The sequence below is a fragment of the Scyliorhinus canicula genome, chromosome 12 (genome assembly GCF_902713615.1).
Source record: "Scyliorhinus canicula chromosome 12, sScyCan1.1, whole genome shotgun sequence".
Lineage (NCBI taxonomy): Eukaryota > Metazoa > Chordata > Chondrichthyes > Carcharhiniformes > Scyliorhinidae > Scyliorhinus > Scyliorhinus canicula.
This window is the reverse complement of record NC_052157.1, coordinates 13,661,042-13,682,127: the sequence shown is the minus strand read 5'-3', so window position 1 is coordinate 13,682,127 and position 21,086 is coordinate 13,661,042. Positions and strand designations below refer to the sequence as shown.

Genomic DNA, 21,086 nt, shown 5'->3' with positions numbered 1-21,086 from the left:
TAAACATTTGACAGTATGCTTCAAAAGTAACTCACAGTGAAGTATCTTAAGCGATGACCAGCATGTCAACAATTGATTTCTCTGATAGCTTCTGAGGCTCTCACTTAGCATAAAGACCACATGGGGATAGTTGCAGGATACCGTGAGATTTTACAAAAGTGTGAGCCCCCAACTGAGTTTGGAGATGGAGAGATTAGTGAAGGTGGGATTTTTGTTCCTCAGAGCAAGGATAGTGAATGGGAGATTTAATAGAGGTGTTCAAAATTGTGGTAGGATCTCAGTTGACTAATTTTATTTTAAAGAATATATCCATAAATCCAAGTCATTTACTAAAATAATGAGGGCATACAGTGCCACGGTTTGAAACAAAGTAATTCAAAGCAAACACTAAATGCTATCTTAAGTAATCACCTATACTCTATAACCTAGAATCAACAAAAAATAAGCATGAATTAATAGGCAAATTGTGGTTGATTATAGGAATATAGGAGTAGGCCATTCAACCCATCAAGCCTGCTCCACTATTGAATAATCATAGAACAATCATATAATTCCTACAGTGCATAAGGAGGCCATTTGGCCCATCGGGTCTGTACTGACCCTCGAAAGAGCACCCTACCTAGGCCCACTCTATCTCCGCACCCTGTAACCTCACCTAACCTTTGGACACACGTAGGGAAAATTTTAACATTGCCAATCCACCTAACTTGCACGTCTTTGGACTGTGGGAGGAAACCGGAGCACCCGGAGGAAACCCACGCAGACACGGGGTGGGGAGGAATGGACACACTCCACACAGTTACCCAAGCCCGGAATTGAACGTGAGTACCCGGCGCTGTGACACTGTGCCACTGTCATGGCTGATTCTCCACTTAATGTTATTTTCCCCACTCCACCCCCATATCCTTTAAGATGCACAAAGTTCTGAGTGAAATAATTTCTTCTCATCTTGGTCCTAAGTGACATCGTCCCTGTATATCCCTTTACATATTTTATAAATTATAAATTGCATATTAGATGGCAGGAACAACAAAGACAGATCTTACAAATTGGCTCCACAGCCCACTTAGCATTTACTTCATCAACCCCAGTCACAAACTCCTTCAGACTCAGTCTTCCTCATGATGATTTTCAGTTCCACTTCTTCGAGGATTTAGCCAGATTCCAAGATGACAATAGAGTACAGCCACCCTCAGTTCCACACAGTTTTGAGCAAAAAATGGGATACATCTTCAGAACCCCCTCAACTCTGTTTATGATGGATGTGGATCCACCAATGTGATCTTCAAGTAACAGTAACAGCCGCAGCAACTATATATTTGCCTATTCCTGGTTTCGGGATTTAGCCTCCAGCTTCTTCAGCCTGTACTGCACCATTGGAATCATAATCTAAACTCTAATGGCGCTGTGTCCATTTCTAAGCTTTCAACAAGTTTTAGTCTCCACAGAAGTTTTGGTTTCCAATCTCAATTTCAGGGTCTGTTTCCATTCTCGGATTCCCTTTTCAATTATGGTCCGTCACAAAAATACAAGCTCTGAAACAGTGGATTCCATCACAGTTTGAGTTTTATTCGAGGCCACCAGGAGGAACTGTTTCTAGAGGTGAGGTAGATTAGTAACTAGAGGAATTTAATTTAAAATAACTGGTAAAAGCAGTAGCACGCAATGAATTATTGTGATCTGGAATGCATCGTCTGAAAGAGCAGCGGTGGTAGAGTTGGTAACATTAAAAAGAGAATCGGATAAATACTTGAAAAGGAAAACTTTATGTGGGGAAAGAGCAGGGGAGTGGGGCCAATTGGATAGGGCCAGCATAGGTGTGACAGGTCGATTGGTCCCCTTCTGTGCTGTATTGTGTGATAATTCTGATACCAAAATAAGAAGGCTCAGTGCATGTTATAGAAACCATCAGCTTTACTATATGTTAGAAGGAATAGCAAACCTTTGCATTTGATAGAGAATGGTAAAGCAACCCCCAAGATGTATTACAGATAATACCAGCCCCACTGCATAAAACAATTCATTGCAAACCCTGTGTATACTATAAAGAATAGCAGCGCGACTGTATATTTTGCACAGCAGCAAGTCTGTATTTGTTGTTGAGAATTTCACCTCCAGTTACAATGATCAGTTACATACCCTGTTATCAGCTCACTGCTGCATTGTCCATTTCAGAATTGTCTTTCCATTGGTTCTTTTAAGGCTCTCTGGGAGCTTTCAGAATTTCTGCCACCTGAAAGGTATTTTCCCCGTACCGTTGAATGGCGTAGCACCCAATTTTCTGCACCACTAGGGTCCTTGTGAGACCCATGTAGATGAGCACCTGAAGTTATGCTACTGAGGTAACCATAGAGAATCAGAATAAAATAGCAGAGTTCCATATGAGGCAGTTAAAAAGACGCCAATAGTTATATACATTATGATATAGAGAATGGCAAATCCTGTATGTGTTACAGAGGATAGCAAACCCTTTGTGCATTAGAGAAGAGTATATCCTCAGAATAGTGTACAGAATAATAACTCCTTTCTTACAGGTAGTATCTGCCTTGAGTGTATTTTAGAGAATATATTGTACCGTCGAGAAAAACAGCTCTGTGTATTTTATAGAGCATTATAGACCAAGTATTGTAGTGAATTGCTGACCCTGTAACATAGTGAGTTGCACCCCCCAAAATATAGTGAATTATCACCCCTGTATTATAATAAATTGTAGACCCTGTTGTGGACTGAATTGGAGATCCTGCATTATAGCAAATTGTGGATCCTGTCTGTTAAAGAGAAATACATTCTATCTACTGTAGAGAATAGCTGACTCTAGATCGTAGCAAACTGCAGCCCAGCCTTGGAGTTTCAAATAGACTTTGTCCCTTGTATAGAACTGCAGATGCTATATTACAGAACGCAGATCCTTTGAGATAGCAAATAGCAGTTTCCACATAACAGTGATCTGGAGAATATGCATTGAACATTTGATTAAAACTTTTGTTTTTGGAGCATTCACTTGAATTATTCTTAGGTACTTAATAAATGCTGATTTTCAATTAATTTGTTCAAGCTTCTAGACTGATGAGACTTAGTTCCTTATAAAAGAGACAGTAACAGTGAATCTTCCAGCATACATTCCAACTAAGCAGTTTTGCTTTTGTAATTAGGTTCAAACTGTATTTGCTGGCGATAATGTTCTCTGCGCTTTCCTGGAAATCTCTCACAAGTTTTACTGATAAAACAAAATTTCTTGAAATTTAAATGTTAGTACGTTTCAAGTCTCTTATATTAATGACTGCTTTGCAAGGGGGCCGAATTGTGTAAGAAGCAGGTTCCACCTTGACAGATGAAACCCTCCAAATCGCTGAAACTTGCATGCAGGAGTCCAATCCTGTGGTCGTAGCTTCAGGTCCTTTCCTCTTGTACAAAAGGCAACAAAACATATGTATTCCCGTTCTTAGGTTAACGTTCTCAGAGTGTGTCCAGACGTTGATGACTTGTCCACCAGGGACTATTCGCACAGCGATCGAATCCCTCTCTCTGTGAGGTTGGCCGTCTAACCTTCCATTTCTCCTGTGACGCCACAGTGCTGGCCACAAAAGGCAAGTCTCGCTCCTCACTTTGCCTCCTTGCTAGCTCTGCGTTGTCAATTTGCACTCTCCAACATTGAGTTTCAAGGCACCCTGGAGGTGCATGTTTCTCAATGTCTTGAACTCCAGTGGCATTGTGTGGGGAGTAGCCCGTGAGTTGTACTCGTACGTCAGACTGTCGTAGTAGTGATACTTCACCGCATTTCCCTTCTGGTCCTTGGGGAAGGGCCAGAAACCATAGAGGTGGATTTCGTCGCAGAACCGAGTGGCGAGAGTATACATCAAGAGGCCGGTGGTGGGGCGTTTGATCAGAACCCTGTTGGTCAGCCAGTACCTGGGGAAAGGAAATCAGTTATGTTACCAATCCTTATTTGAGACAAAACCACAGTTACAGAAAGGAAATCATTAATATATATCAGGTGGAGCAGGGTTCCTAACACCGATTCCTGGAGACTACCATGATAAACATTTCTCCAGTCCAAAGGCAAACATTCACTGCTATTCTTTGTTTCCTGTCCCTCAGCCATTCTGTATCCATGTTGCTAACGTACCTTTAATCCAGGATCTCCAACTTTGCTCACAAGTCCATGTTGAGGCACCTTATTCAACGTCTTTTGGAATTCCATGCACATCGCATCAACAACTGTACCCTTATCAATCCTCTCTCTAAACTCAAGCAAGTTAGTTAAACTTGATTTCTCTACGTAAATTAGGGGGACTGTGGCATTGTGATTAGTAATTCAAGAACGCAGGCTAATGCCGTCCTGGAGAGACTCTGGTGGAATATAAATTTGATTAATTAAAACCTATCTGGTTCACTGATGTTCTTTAGGGAAGGAAATCTGTTGTCTGCCGTTGCCTACATGTGACTCCATAGAATCCATATCCATAGAATCCCTACAGTGCAGAAGGAGGCCATTCAGCCCATCAAGTCTGCACCGACCCTCTGAAAGAGCAGCCTACCTAGGCTCACTCCCCCACCTTAGCCCCATAACCTCACCTAACATACTCATATTTAGACACCAAGGGGTAATTTTAGCATGCCCAATCCACCTGATATGCACATCTTTGGACTGCAGGAGGAAGCCAGAGCACCCAGAGGGAACCCATGCAGACACTGGGAGAATGTGCAAACTTCGCGCAGTCACCCAAAGCCACAATTGAACCTTGTTCCTTGGCGCTGTAAAGCAGCAGTGCTAACCACTGAGCCACCATGCTGCCCACCGACTCCAGATCCACAGTAATGTGGCTGACTCTTAGCTAGTCACTGAAATGCCCTAACAAGCCATTGAGTATAAGGGCAATTAGGGATGGGCAATGTCTAGACCACACCTGGAGTATTATGTGGAGTTTTGGTCTCCCTATTGATGTAAGGATATACTTGGCATTGAGGCAGTGCAGCAGACTGATTCCTGGGATGCCAGGATTATCGAATGAGGAGAAATTGGGTCGACTATGCCTGCGTTCACTGGAGTTCAGGAGAATGAGAGGGGACCGCATTGAAGCATACAGAGTTCTGCCAGGACTGGACAGACTGGATGCATGGATATTGTTTCCTCTGACTGGGGGTCTAGAACAAGGGGGCCACAGTCTCAGGATACGGGACGGCTATTTTGGAACTGAGATGAGGAGAAACCTCTTCCCTCAGAGGGTGGTGAACCTGTGGAATTCTCTGCCACAGACGGTTTTGGAGGCCAAGTTTCTGGATATATTTAAGAAGGAAACAGATAGATTTCTAAACTCTAATGGTATCAAGGGGTATGGAGAAAGCGCTGAAGTGCGGTGTTGAGATAGAGGATCAACCATAATCATGCTGAATGGCCGAGCTGGCTCAAAGGGCCAAATGGGCTACACCTGCCCCCTACTTCCTATATTTCTATGTTTGCTAGTGATGCCCACATTCCATGAGATAATTTTGAAAAATCATGCTGTCGTTTCTCACTTAACTCATATTTTCTCAAATGACTACTCGACACTCCAAAGATGTGCAGGTTAGGTGGATTGGATGTGCTAAATTGCCCCTTAGTATCCAAAAAGGTTAGGTGGTGATTCTGGGTTACGGGAATAGGGTGGGGGCGTGAGCCTAGGTAGACGCTCTTTCCAAGGGTCGGTGCAGACTGGATGGGCTGAATGGCCTCCTTCTGCACTGTAGGGATTCTATGATATTCATTTTGGCCCAAATTGTCGTTTCTAAAATCTTCCCCACCACCAACCTTAAACTGACTTGTCCTCAATTACTGGGCTTAACTTTTCACCCTTTTTTGAACAAGGTTGTAACGTTTGTAACAGGGCAGCATGGTAGCACAAGTGGATAGCACTGTGGCTTCACAACGCCAGGGTCCCAGGTTCGATTCCCCGCTGGGTCATTGTCTGTGCGGAGCCTGCACATTCTCCTCGTGTCTGCGTGGGTTTCCTCCGGGTGCTCCGGTTTCCTCCCACTGTCCAAAGACGTAGAGGTTAGGTGGATTGGCCATGATAAATTGCCCTTAGTGACCAAAAAGGTGAGGAGGGGTTATATTGGGTTACGGGGATAGGGTGGAAGTGAGGGCTTAAATGGATTGGTGCAGACTCAATGGGCCGAATGGCCTCCTTCTGCACTGTATGTTCTATGTATTTGCAATTCTGCAGTTCCGCTACAGAATATTGGAAAACTATGGATAGTGCCATAATTAATTGGCAGTAAGTGCTTTGGGACGACGTGAGGCCTGGAAAGACATTAGACAAATACAAGTCTTTCTTCCCACCTTATTCTTCATATGAATTAGTCCCATGATCCACTGGTATTCTTGAGGCAGTCTTGTCCAATTTTCCTTTCTCTGTCCCAGTTCTAAGGCCCTTAATGAACTAAGCTGTTGTGTCCAAGCAGATTGATGCAACGATTCACATCATCCCTCTGAGGACATACTCTCAAACTGCCGTGGTTGATCTGCCTGCCTGTCTCTTTTCTTTTCAGCCCCCAGAGATTCACAACCGACGTCTCTCCAAAGACTTAAAACAGCAATGTGCAGTGAAAGATTTCCCGCTGACAGAGTGTCAACACCTCTGGTACGCAGCACTAACCTCTGCAGCAACATGCTGTCAAATCCAAAATGTTGTAGTTAAAAACTGGACGTTGATCTAGGTTACTGGTGTTTCTGGCCTGGGTTGCTAGGCAACTGTATCTTAATGAGGTGTGAAGAGCTTAAACAATCTGATTCCTAGCAAATGCCAATGAAGTTCCTTCAGTTTAGCGTTCTAGTCATTAACTTGGGGGGCGCGGGGGTGGAAAGTTATCTTTAAACAAACCGGAGCAGGAATAAATAGATGAACAAAGGATTGAGGAGGTCGCAATGCGCACTTGCGGGTAAAATCAGGCAGGGTGTACAATGGGCATTTGATCCGAACCTCGCTGTTCCTGAGGGTTATTTCACAATTTCCACTCACGTTGAAAGGCTTTGGTGCGATTAAAATAGAAGGAACAGAATTTGATCCATTCAGGATCAGGAGTCAAACAGACCAGAAAGGACAACAGTGATCGGCAAGTTCGGTTGGGGGCAAAATAGGATAGGGGTGGCAGAAGTTCAGATGAACTGAGATCAACGGAAGATGATTGGAACAATCAAACTAGAACATGACAGTGACATGGATGGTAATTTGAAAAAAACAAATAGATAATTGGCTGTTCAGCAGTTTGGAACGCCCTGAGATAATAGAAGATTAAATATAAATGCAAATCTTATACTGGCTCCTATCCTCCGCCGTCAGGTGTAGTGGAGGTACAGAAGCAAGGGGATTAGGGTGGTGATCCCTTTGTGTGTCCGGGGAGTCGGAGGCATGGTCAACATTTAGCACAGGGCTAAATAGCTGACTTTTAAAACAGACCAAGGCAGGCCAGCAGCACGGTTCAATTCCCGTACCAGCCTCCCCGAACAGACGCTGGAATGTGGCGACTAGGGGCTTTTCACAGTAACTTAATTTGAAGCCTACTTGTGACAATAAGCGATTTTCATTTCATTTCATTTTCATTTCAACGGTGGAACGAAAGGTGGAGATGCACAAGGGGCCAGAATCATGGAGGCTGAAACTGTGGAGTGGGGATTGGGTGGGTGGGGGGGGGGGGGGGGGGGGGGGGGGGGGGGGTGAGGGGCGAGAGCGGCAGGACTGGAGGAGATCACGGGGTTAGTGAGGGCTAAAGAAATCATTTCCTAGGTTTATAAGAGCAGAATTAGGCCATTTGGCCCATCGAGTCTGCTCCAACGTTCGATCTTGGCTGATCTCACCCTCGTCTTAACTCCTCCGTCCTGCCTGTTCTCCATAACCCTTCAACCCATTACCAATTAAAAATGTGTCTAACTCCACTGTTCCTGCATCCACCGCACTCTGGGATAGCGAATTCCACAGATTCACAACCCTTTGGGAAAAGTAGTTTCTCCTGAACTCAGTTTTAGATTTGCTACCCCTTACCCTAAGACTATGACCTATCATTCTAGAATGCCCCACAAGAGGAAGCATCCGCTCCACGTCTACTTTATCCATGCCTTTTATCATCTTGTATACCTCAATTTGATCTCCCCTCATTCTTCTAAACGCTTGAGAGTACGGGCCTAAACTCTTCAATCTCTTCGTACGAAATTGAACAATTTGAACACAAGGATCAGAAACGTGAACTCAAATTGGTGAGGAGGACAAAATAGTGGTAAGAAGGAGAGTTACAGGTTGAACTGGAATAGAGACGGGGTAGAGTGGCAGTATGAACTCGGAGGGTCAGAGGCAGGATTGCACTGGGAAATGTAGGATGTTGAATAAAATACAGCATCTCTGTCAACTGACTCTGCTGATGGGATATGGGAGTGTAATCGTTCCAGTAGCTTTCGGGAATCAGCGGTTGCTTTGATTTTCATTTTTTGAAAACTTAAATGTCTACTAATCGTGAAAAGTAAAAGTGTGTAAAATTAACCCGAGTGTATTTAGGATAGGTGTCCAAAAGCCATCACAATCATTGAATAATTGGATTGCAATTAACAACTCTTTTATTATTGATGAGCCTTCAGCACTCCCGGCTCTTCTAGAATTTTCCTTTAGATGCATAAGCAAATTTGAAAAAAATTTAAACAAAATAAATTCCTGCTAGCATTTAGCAATTCATTTTGTTGAGGATCAACAACAATATAATGTTAGCTATCACAAATATTGGTATGTTCCCCCCAATTAGCTAAGGGTTTTGTGGCCTTTCCTCAGATCAAATTGTTACAAAGCCAAATTTATCTGCCTCGTTACCAAGTCTAATTATGTGCTGAGGCTTTAATATGACTTGAAACTGGAGAAGTGGCTGGTTTTTTTAATGATTTACCTTCTGCATATTACACGTAATCTGCCAATTAAAATACCATACAGGGAAGGCACGGTGACAGAGTGACTCATTACAGCAACGTCCTTATTACTGATAACCAGCCAAACATCCAAATATTTATTCACGGTGCTTGGAAACTGAGGAAAGATGTTCAGTTGTTAGCAAATGCATTTCTTTCAAGGATTGGCACAGGCGAGCTTCCCCTGTGTGTTATTTGGTAACTGTGTTGCTCCAGATATTAGTGACCAGCAGGAGTGGCTCCCTCAGTCACCAAACTGTTGGCAACATCATAGACATAGTAGGAATGTGACCCTACGGAGGCTACAAATGGCAATCAGATGAAAGCCTCCCCAAAAACCCATGCAGGCACAGGGAGAACATGCAAACTCCACATAGACAGTCACCAAGGTCGGAATTGAACCCGGGTCCCTGGCGCTGTGAGTCAGCAGTGCTAACCACTGTGCCACCGTGCCACCAACTTCCCCAATCTATCTTCATAACTGAAGAGTCAAAGCTTTGACAAAGACTCATCCTGACTGTGTGGTGAACTCAGCTCAATGCACCGCACAAGCTTGCCACCCGCAAATTGATTATGTTTACACCTCCCTCTGCCTCAGGTAGGCAGACAGCATTATCCGAGCACCCCCCCCCCCCACCCTAGGCTTTGTCTTCCTCTAGACCTTCCATCAGGCAGAAGATACAGAGGTTTGAAGACCCGCACGTCCGGACATAGGAACAGCTTCTTCCCCACAGCTACTAGACTCCTCAACGACTCTCTCTGACTGATCTGTTCCCTGTAAGAACACTGGGCGCAATTCTCCGACCCCCCCGCCAGGCCAGAGAATCAGCGGGGGTCCACGCAAATTGTGCCACGCCTCCCCAACGCTATTCTCCCACCCATGAAAAACCGGGCGGGCGCGCATGGCGCCAGGCTGCACGGAGAATCACCGCAAACGGCCGTAGCGACGATCCTCCAGCGGTGCCGCGATTTTCTGGCCCGGATGGGCCGAGCGGCTGTCCGAAAAAATCCGAGTCCCGCCGCCGCCGTTCTAACATGCTCTGGGCCAGCAGGACCTCGGGGTTGAAGGGTCCGGGGGCGGCCTGGGGGGGGTCCCAACCCCGGGGAGGGCCTCCGTAGTGGCCTGGCCCATGATCGGGGCCCACCGATCAGCGAGCCGACCTCCCTGGCTGCGGACCAGTGCGCATGCGCTAGTTGGCGCCGGCCCAACTGCACATACATCAACCCCATGGCGCAGGGTCGACCACGGGACAGGCAGCGCCGTGCCGGCCCCCCCAGGACCTGAGAATCGGGTCTCGGAACCAGCGCCAGTGTAAAGTACCCCCCCCGCTTTGGCGCTGGCGCCGGCTCCAGAGAATTGCGGCCACTATTCACGATGTCCTATACTGCTGTTGCAGATATTTGCTTTGTTTGGCCCTTGTCCTCACTGTAACCAATCACTGTTTGTCGATGTACCATTCGTCAATGTACTCTGTCGATTATTCTTTTTTTGTCTACTGTGTACGTTCCCTTGGCTGCAGAAATATACTTTTCACTGTACTTCGGTACATGTCCCAATAAATCAAATCAAATCAAATCTCCGCAGATTCTGTCAGACCTGCTGAGATTACCCAGCATTTTCTGTTTTGTTTCAGGTTCCAGCGTGCGCAATAATTTGCTTTTAACCAAGGAGAACTTAGCTGCTCTTCTTCGAAATAGCACATTGGAGTTTTTTAATGTGCGCCTGAGGGCAGATGCTTTAATGTCACATCTGAAAGCTGGCACCTTTGAGAGTGCGGCACTCCCTCAGGACTACACTGGGGCGGCAGCCTTGATTTTTTACCTGTAATGTCAGAGTGTGGCTTATGAGGTGTAACGTGGGATCATATTTGTCAGAAGGGATCTCTCACTTATGTTCCACAGATTTGGATGAACTTTAATGAAGGAGATTTGTGGTCAATTGACGTAAAAGCAAATACCTAGCGGAACTCAAATTTTGCCTCTTTGGAATGTTTCATCCACTGAGTCACCAAGCTATAGAAATGTGACAGAACAATCTCTGCCGCTGCCACAGCAGGTCGATGATTGAGAGCATTTGTTTTTTACTCTGATACCAGATTCTCCATGAATGGACAATGAGCAATTCATGCCAAATCACTGGAGCACAAATATTTCAAGCGCCTCAATTTTTAACACCTTTGCTTTAATCTCATTATCTCCCTCCGAGACTGTGACCTAATTAACAGGCGGCAAGTTCCAGCTTGTTGCCAAGAACACGGCGCGTGAGACAGAACACAGGCAAGTCTGTCTGAGCAGATAGCGTTCCCCCCCCCCCCCCCCACGGGCGGCAGCGATTCCACAGTGGAAAATTCAGGCAAGCAGTCATGTCACAAGACGCAAGTGGGCTCCTTGTGATCGGAGCTGGAACTCACCCCCGTACAGCGTGCAGGAACCTCAGCGATGGGTAGGCCGTCTGCACGTGGATTTTGTGCTCTATGATGAGCCTGTTTACCCATTCTACTCGCTCTTCTCCCCCTTTGGCCATGAATGCGGGAATCCAGAGAATTCCGCCGTCCAACATTTTTAGTCGGTGAAGCAGTTTCTCTTTCCACGTGTCGTTCTTCAAATCTTCGAAGGCCCGCTGCACCACCGAAGGGTTCATTGTCACTAAATCGGTCTTCAGACCAACGTCTTGTGCATACTCTTCTACTGGGGCGAGATTACATCTTAAAAGGAAATTAAGTTGCAAATTAATCATTCATTATTTCCACAGTAGCATATGATCTAGCCCGGCATTGCGCTGGAACCGAAGAACACAAGTCAGAATGTAGTGAAGAATATTCTTCGCCCCATCTATCCCCTTCTCCCCCCCAAAACATGTACAATCTATAGTGTCAGCTTGCCTTAGTTGGTAATACTGAAGGTTCAAGCTCCATGTCAGGATTCAAGCACCTAATCTAGGCGAATGCTTCATTGCACTACCGATGGAGTGCTTCTGACCACCATTGCTGTTACTGCAAATAAATGTCCCTTTCACCTCATTCAGCAAGTATTTACATGTTACTGTTTGAGGAAGAAACTCAATGCTCTTCTGGGTACCCCGGCTAAACTTTCTCGATCACTGCCACCAAATATTAACTGGTCATTTTTCTCGTTGTTAGTTTGGAATTGCTTTGCGAGGTCACTTCAATATCATTCGCACTTTCAACTTTCTTCCTCCTTCCTTCCTTTTACAAAACCACTTCCCCAGCTGTTTAAAGCCAAGAGCCTTCTTACGAAAAGTGACAGAAGTCACGACTCTTGACTGTTGCCCCACACCCCCTGCTCCCCTCGCACCTGGAAACAGCCTCAGTTCACTTCTCCACCCACATCCTTAGCCTGTCCACTCTCTTTCGAGATGCTGAACAGTTACTGTGAATTTCCAATACACTTGGGGGTCGGTTTGGCTCAGTTGGCTGGTCAGGTGGTTTATGATGGAGAGCAATGCCAGCAGTGCGGGGTCAATTCCCGTACCGGCTGAGGTTATTCATGAAGGCCCCGCCTTCTCAGCCTCGTCTGATGTGTGGTGACTCCACTCAGGCTAAATCACCACCAGTCAGATCTCCCCCCCTCAAAGGAGAAAGCAGCCTCTGGCCATCTGGGACTGCGATGCCCTTACTTATTTCCAATATCATCATCTTTATTTTTATTGACAATAAACATGACGACAGAGGTTGCCGTCAACTCATAGCAACTTAAATGGCTGCAAATGGTGTGGGTGGGGGAGGGACATCAGGTCAAGAGATCAGGACAGTCCTTGTCATCCACAGATACCTATCTTCCAGGATGGGCATGGAGTCACCAGGAATTTAAGATTAATCTTCAAGCAACCCAGGAGTAAAATTACCGGATCATTGAAAAACATCTTTGCTTCATTTTCTTTCAATGTCTTCACTTACTAGTTCAAGAAAATAGCATAGATTGGTGAGGGGGGGAAATGGCTGATTAAAGGACAACATTTATTCATTTATTTATTTTAAATTTAGAGTACCCAATTCATTTTTTCCAATTAAGGGGCAATTTAGCGAGGCCAATCCACCTACCCTGCGCATCTTTGGGTTGTGGGGGTGAAACCCATGCAAACACAGGGAGAATGTGCAAACTCCACACGGATAGTGACCCAGAGCCGGGATCGAACCTGGGACCTCAGCGCTGTGAGGCAGCAGGGCTAACCCACCGTCCTGCCCTTGAAAGACAAAATTAGTCCAATCTGTTAACAAAGTGTTTGGTCACACCCGCATTGACGAGCGGGTTGTGGCAGTGTGGAGATACATGTGTTGGATAACCAATGGAGGGAGTCTAGGTGAGAGGAGGGTGGGTTGGTATTGCTAGAAGTGGGAGATCATTAGGCAGCACGGTGGCGCAGTGGTTAGCACTGCTGCCTCACAGCGCCGATGTCCCATGTTCGATCCCGGCTCTGGGTCACTGTCCGTGTGGAGTTTGCACATTCCCCCCGTGTTTGCATGGGTTTCCCCCCCTCCCCCCCCCACAACCCAAAGATGTGCAGGCTAGGTGGATTGGCCACGCTAAATTGCCCCTTAATTGTTAAAAAAATGAATTGGGTACTCTAAATTTAAAAAAGAAGTGAGAGATCATGTGATGAAACCTCCAGGAATACATCCAACAAAGTTGGCAACTGTAATGTTTTTGCGTGCTGCAGAATATTTTCCCTTTTTTATGGCAGGAAACGTAAGAATTCCCAAAGAAGCCGGAAGAGAAAGATGCTGAGCCGGCAATCCTCTGCAGGGTTGAGGGAAAAACAAAGCACAGAGTCAATCGGAGTTCTGCTTCTCTCACATAGGGTGTAAATAAAAACAATTCAGGTTTTTACACAGAGACCTTCCCGAGGATAGCGGTCAACTGGAAATGATTGCACTTTGAAAACAGAGTCCCTCAAGCCTGCTGTGCACAGGGCCAGAGCAAGAAAATTAGGTGTGTTCGGCGAACCTTCAGCCACGCGCTGTTCCCCCATCCCCACCATTAACTTACAAACAATGTGCATTAGTTATGGATAAAAATTCCGCATTTAATTACAGATTTATTTTTCATAAAAAAGGAGAATAATGATACTGATTGAACATTCTGATTTTTCACAGGATATGTACTTGAAGAACTGCATATTACAACATGTGATATTGTTCACGTGATCTAATTACTATGTGTCCCTGCCACAGTTACTAGATACCTTTATGTGCAATTTACCCAATCAACAAGAGTGGGCTAGATTCTTTGATTTATTTTTGGAAAAATCATGTACATTTACAAATTTGCAAAACTGTGGCATAATTAGAATGAGGAATGCAATATTCAATTCTGGGAACGGCTGTGATGTAAATACATGGAAGTCTATACCTGTGTCAGTATATGTGGACGTATTTCAATAGATTTAGACCTTTCTTTCCTAATGCTGAAGCCTGATTGTTCAGTCGTGTAGTTTCATAAATAGTTCATTCAGTTTTTTGTGACCCCCCCCACATTTGCTGCTCTCGGCGACCACCTAGATTATGAAGGGTTACACCATCCCTAGTTCTACCACCCTATGAAATCATGGCCGATCCAACCTTCAATTTCCATTCAATCATGTCAGAAAAAGAGAAAGCGTGAGAGAGAAAAGAAAAAAGAGGGAGAAAGAAAGCAAAATGTATGTGTGTTTTTTTTTAATGTTCATGGGATGTAGGCATCGCTGGCTGGTCCAGAATTTATTGTCCATCCTGGAGGGCATTAAAGAGTCAACCACACTACTGTGGGTCTGAAATGAAAAATGAAAATCGCTTATTGTCACGAGTAGGCTTCAACGAAGTTACTGTGAAAAGCCCCTAGTCGCCACATTCCGGCGCCTGTCCGGGGAGGCTGGTACGGGAATTGAACCGTGCTGCTGGCCTGCTTGGTCTGCTTTATAAGCCAGCGATTTAGCCTTGTGAGCTAAACCAGCCCCTAGTCTGGAGTCAGGGTCTGGGTCTGGAGTCACATACCGGCCAGACCAGGTAAGGATGACAAATTTCCTTCCTTTAAGGATATTAGGGAACCAGATGGGGTTTTATGACAATCAACAATGGTCACCTTCAGACTTTTTAATGGCAGATTTTTATCGAATTCAACTATCACCATCTGCCATGGTGGGATTCAAACCTGGTTTGCCATAGCATTACCCTGGGTCTCGGGATTACCAGTCCAGCGGCTATACCAATACACTGCCTCCCCCTGTCTGTCTCCGGATGTTGGAGATACACAAGTCAGTCAGCATCTGGGGCGACAGGTGAATGTTTTGATGGAACCCCCCAAAAGAACTGGCACGGTCCAAACACAAACTGTATCCCTTGACATCTAAGATGGGGAAATGGGGAAGATCAAGAACAACAGGCAGGAGTCAAGAGGTCTGCCAGCTACTTTCATAAAAAGGTGTTAATGAGTTTAGTTGACTGCAAACAGAAATTAAGGTGCAGGAAAGAGGTATAAAGGGTGAATGGAAATATCCTGACTTGGAAATATATCACCGTTCCCTCACTGTTGCTGGGTCAAAATCCTAGAATTCCCTCCCTAACAGCACAATGGATGTATCTACACCACATGGACTGCAGTGGTTCACAAAGGCAGTTCACCATCACCTTTTCAAGAGCAATTAGGGATGGGCAACAAATGTTGGCTTGCCAGCGAAGCCCACGTCCCCTAAAAAATGAATTTTTACGGGCGGCACGGTGGCACAGTGGCTAGCACTGCTGGCTCACGGCGCTGAGGACCCAGGTTCGATCCCGGCCCCGGGTCACTGTCCATGTGGATTTTGCACATTCTCCTCGTGTCTGTGCGGGTCTCACCCCCCAAAACCAAAAATATATGCAGGGTAGGTGAATTGGTCACACTAAATTTCCCCTTAATTGGAAAAATAAGAATTAGGCACTCTAAATTTATTTTTAAAAAATGAATATTGAAAAATTTGAAGGTAAATACAGGATGCGCGGGTGAAGATTTGAATTCCCACAGATTCATGAGAACAATTTCTGTGTGATTAGTAGCTAATTCAATTAAATCGCATGATGGAATTTAATCCAACGCTGTCAAAACCCAGCAGCTCGCTCTCTTCTAGACTTAATAATAATAATAATAATAATCGCTTATTGCCACAAGTAGGCTTCAATGAAGTTACTGTGAAAAGCCCCTAGTCGCCACATTCCGGCACCTATTCAGGGAGGCAGGTACGGGAATTGAACCGGCACTGCTGGCATTGTTCTGCATTACAAGCCAGCTGTTTAGCCCACTGTGCTAAGATTTAAGAACATGAGGGCCGGGATTCTCTTACCCTGCGCCGGGTCAGAGAATCCCCGGGGGGAGGTGCGAATCCCGCCATCCCGACGCTGACTGCCCTATTCTCCGGCGCCGTTTTTTGGGGGCCGACGGTATTCCCACCACGCCGGTCGGGGGCCTTTGACAGCGCCCCCCCCCGGAGATTCTGCACGCCCCGATAGGCCGAATGGCCGTAAAGTTTTGTCCAATCCCGCCGGCGTGAATTACTCACCTCACGCACGGCGGGACCTGGCAGGTAAATGTGCAGGGGCGGTCCTGGGGGGGCGGGGGGATCCGACCCCGTGGGGGACCCCACAGTGGCCTGGACCACGATCGGGGCCTACCAATCTGCGGGTGGGCTGGTTCCATGGGGGGCCTTCTTTCCTCCACGCCGGGACCCTGTCGGGCTCCGCCATATTGCCCCGGGGGCTGGCACGGAGAAGGGTCTCACCCCCACAACACAAAAATGTGCAGGCTAGGTGGATTGGCCGCGCTAAATTGCCCCTTAATTAGAAAAAAAGAATTGGGCACTTTAAATATTAAAAAAAGAAGGGAATAACTAAGGAATGAGTAGGGAAAATTAGGGACCAAAACGGTAATTGGTGTGTGGATCCAGAAGACATGGGTACAGTCCTCAATGAATACTTTGCATTGGTCTTCACAATAGAAGAGGAAGATTCACGTGACGATTGTGAAATAATAGGAGAAATGAACAGAGAGAGGGAAGAGGTACCAGCAGGTTTAACAGCCTTGAAAATGGATACATTCACTGGCCCAGATGACATGTATCCCAGGTTGTTGAGGGAGGCACGGGAGGAGATATCAGAGGCACTGGCAGTAATTTTCAAAACCTCCCTGGCCACAGATGAGGTGCTGGAGGACAGCTAACATTGTCCCATTATTAAAAAGGGAGGTAGGGAAAGACCAGGAAATTATCCAGTCTGTCTAACCTTGGTGGTGGGGAAACTACGAGAAAGAATTCTGAGGGACAGAATATATTTGCACTTGGATTAATCAGGGTTAGTCAGCATGGATTTGTTAAGAGAAGGTCGTGTTTAAATTTAATCACATTTTCTGAGGAGGTAGCCAGGATTGTTGATGAGGATAATGAATTTGATATGGTCTATGCGGACTTTACCAAGGCTTTTGATAAGGTCCCTCATGGCAGACTGGTCAATAAAGTAAGGGCCCATGGGATCCAAGGCAAAGTGGCACATTGCATCCAAAACTGACTGAGAGGCAGGAAGCAGAGGCTGACGGTAGAGGGATGTTTCTATGACTGGAAGTCTGTTTCCAGTGGGGTTCGACACGGCTCAGTGCTGAGATCCTTGCTATTTATGGCGTGCATTAACAATTTGGACTTAAATGTAGGGAGTAGGATCAAGAAGTTTGTGGATGACATGAAAATTGGTGGGGTGGTAAATAGTGAGGAGCTGCTTAGTTGCAGACTGCAGGAGGCTATCAATGGATTGGTCAGGTGGGCAGAACAGTGGCAAATGGAATTCAGTTGTGTTAGCATGTGGCTCCTCTCCATATGGGAGGATGGCAAAGGGACCTCTAACATATGCACCCAGAACCTTGGGGGACTCAGAAAGCCCCTATTCTCAGATCGAAAAGGAAGGATTTGGAGGTTCTTTTTGGGGTGAAGAAATTCCACCCATTTGTAAACGGTAGACATTTCACAATCGTAACCGGCCATAAACCTCTGCTGGACCTTTTTGAAGAGGATAAAATCAGTCCCCCCATCGCCTCGGCTCAGGTCCAACGTTGGGCATTGTTGTTAGTGGCCAATGAATACTCTCTAGATTACCACCCAGGAACACACATTCCCAATGCGGATGCCCAGAGTCACCTCCCACTGCCCACAAGCTTGGCCCATCTGCCAACACTGGAGGAAGTCATCATGGCCTTGAACTTCCTGGATACTTTGGCAGTATCCGTGAAGCAGATTCAAGTGTGGACTCAGGAGAACCTATAAAGAGAAAGAAAGCAGGGCAGCACGGTGGCACAGTGGTTAGCATTGCTGCCTACGGCGCTGAGGACCCGGGTTCGAATCCCGGCCCTGGGTCACTGTCTGTGTGGAGTTTGCACGTTCTCCCCGTGTCTGCGTGGGTTTCGCCCCCACAACCCAAAGATGTGCAGGTTAGGTGGATTGGCCACGCTAAATTGCCCCTTAATTGGAAAATAAAAAAATAAAAATAATTGGGTACTCTAAATTTATAAAAAAAAAGAAAAAGAAAGCCGTGGGGCTTGTGGATGTTCATAAGGAGAATTCTGAAAAAGGAACAAAAGTGGAGAATACTACAGGGCAGACTGTAGCATTTGGGTGGGGATAGTGCATTACAGGGATAGGGTGGAGGGTGCTCTTTCCATGGGCCGGTGCAGACCCGATGGGCCTTATGGCCTCCTTCTGCACTTTAAATTCTATTTAAAAAAACACATTGACAAGAGTGTGCCATTTGATCCTCAGTGGCGCAATCCGAGGACACCCCACAGATGACGTGAAGCCCTTCCACTAGAACTGAGTGTAGAAGGTGGCACCAACCTGTGAGGCGCCCAGGTAGTCGCCCTCTGATCAAATCAGCACCCACTCTGACGGAATTACACAAGGGACACCGCAGGGTATCCAAGATGAAAATGTTCACAAGGAGCTAGGTCATGTGCCCCGGGCTCAGTACAGACATTGAGAATCTGGTGAAGTAGTGCACCACCTGCTTGGACAACCAGAAGTTACCACCTTCTGCCCCTTTATACCCATGGTAATGGCCGGGAAGACCATGGATGTACAAGAACTTTGCTGACCCGTTCTTGGAATCGATGTTGATTATTATGGTCATGATGTGGAGATGCCGGCGTTGGACTGGGGTGAGCACAGTAAGAAGTCTTACAACACCAGGTTAAAGTCCAACAGGTTTGATTCAAACACTAGCTTTCGGAGCGCAGCTCCTTCCTCAGGTGAATGGCGAGGTATGTTCCAGAAACATTTATATAGACAAAGTCAGAGATGCTGGACAATGCTTGGAATGCAGGCATTTGCAGGTAATCAAATCATTACAGATCCAGGGAGAGGGATAATCACAGGTTATCACGATTATTATGGTCAATGCCCACTCAAAATGGTTAGAAATACATTGTATATCCTCCACAACTTCTCATGCAGCAATAGAAAAACTCCAGCAAAGCACGGCATACCAGAGGTACTCGTATCTGTTAATGTCACCTCCTTTGCCAGTGGAGAATTTCAGGCATTCATGAAAATGAAATGAAATGAAAATGAAATGAAAATCGCTTATTGTCATGAGTAGGCTTCAATGAAGTTACTGTGAAAAGCCCCTAGTCGCCACATTCCAGCGCCTGTTCGGGGAGGCTGTTACGGGAATCAAACCGTGCTGCTGGCCTGCTTGGTCTGCTTTCAAAGCCAGCGATTTAGCCCTGTGCTAAACAGCCCCTATGATGATGTTGAACACATCAGAACGGTGCCGTATCATCCACTGTCTAATGGTCTGGCCGAACGGGCAGTTCAGGCATTCAAAACCGGAATGAAGAAACAGCCTGCTGATTCCTTGGACACAAAATTGGCCGGGTCCCTCTTTAATTATAGAAGCACACTGTACACGAAGACGGGAGTCGCACCAGCGGAATTGTTAATGGGACAATGACTGCACACCAGGCTCAGCTGCTGTTCCCCGATTTCGGGGGAAGGTGGAGTTAAAGCAGGAGACCCAAATAAGTAGCTATGACACTAGAAGAACCGAAAGGACCTTCGGAATAGGAGATGTTGCCTATGTGCGGAACTTTGGAGATGGCTTTTAATGGATCCCAGGAATTATGCAGAAAAAGACTGGTCCAGTTTCTTACAAAGTCAAAGTCCAAGCGAAGGCCGTGAAACAACAGCTGGACCACCTGAAAAGCAGGGAACCCACCCCACATTGTCAGCAGAGATGGTGTCCTTGATGCTCGTCACGACCACCTCTAGCAGGGGACTCAGCCTATGGGGCACTTGAGAGTCGTTCCCCCTGACGATGAAGATTCGGAGTCCAAAATGGAGACTCCTCCGCAAGGAGGTCAGCACCAAAGATGAGCCTCCGTCTGTGGCCCTTCGGTGCTCAGCAAGGAAGCGACGATCCCCAGTCCCCAATCCACCTCACGTCGTTCAATCCGGCTCCAACTGCCACTGGCCCGAGGCCTTGTGCCAAGTGACGAAAGAGGCGTCATCGCCACGGGAGTGGGGGAGATGATTTGGACTTGAGGGGGAAAGGATGTGATAACCCTCATGAGGACCAGCGGGGGGGGGGGGGGGGGGGGGGGGGGGGGGGGGATCACTGATTGATCTCTCCGTGGGCTTCATCGAGTATGAGTTCCCGATAGTCCTGTGCTGGGACGTTTGTTTTGCGTGCTGCAATTATTTTGAGCTTAAAATTAACCAGTTTGGCCTCCTGGAAATGGAACAGAGTGCACATCCACAGATCCCTGAAGGTGGCAAGATAGGCAGATAAGGTGGCTAAGGAGGCATAAGAGAAACATGCCTTTATTAGCCGAGGCTGAGAATACTGGTTAGGCCACAGCTAGAGTTCTGTGTACAGTTCTGGTCACCACATTATAGGAAGGGTGTGATTGCACTGGAGAGGGTGCAGAGAAGATTTACCAGGATGCTGCCTGGGTTGGAGGGTCTGAGCTATGAGCAGAGATTGGATCGGTTAGGGCTGTTTTCCTTGGAGCAGCGAACGTTGGGTGAGGACCTGACAGAGGTGACTAAGATTATGAGAGGCATAGATACAGTGGGTAGGAAGGCATGCTTTCCATTGGTAGAGGGGTCAATACCAAGAGGGCATTGATTTAAGGTAGGAGGCAAAAGGTTAAGAGGGAA

At 46.3% G+C, this 21,086-nt stretch overlaps 1 protein-coding gene across 2 annotated transcripts in view; it reads right to left on the bottom strand.

Annotated features, from left to right (window-relative positions):
• Positions 1-1,892: 1,892 nt before the first annotated feature.
• Positions 1,893-21,086, bottom strand: part of st8sia2 (ST8 alpha-N-acetyl-neuraminide alpha-2,8-sialyltransferase 2) — a 51,822-nt gene continuing 32,628 nt past the window's right edge. For both annotated transcript variants that reach the window (XM_038814315.1, XM_038814316.1), the window contains exons 5-6: positions 11,335-11,628; positions 1,893-3,909 (exon numbers count right to left, since the gene is read on the bottom strand). In XM_038814315.1, coding sequence (XP_038670243.1) covers positions 3,618-3,909; positions 11,335-11,628 — 586 coding nt within the window. In that variant the 3' untranslated portion in view covers positions 1,893-3,617. The remainder of the gene's footprint in view (positions 3,910-11,334; positions 11,629-21,086) is intronic.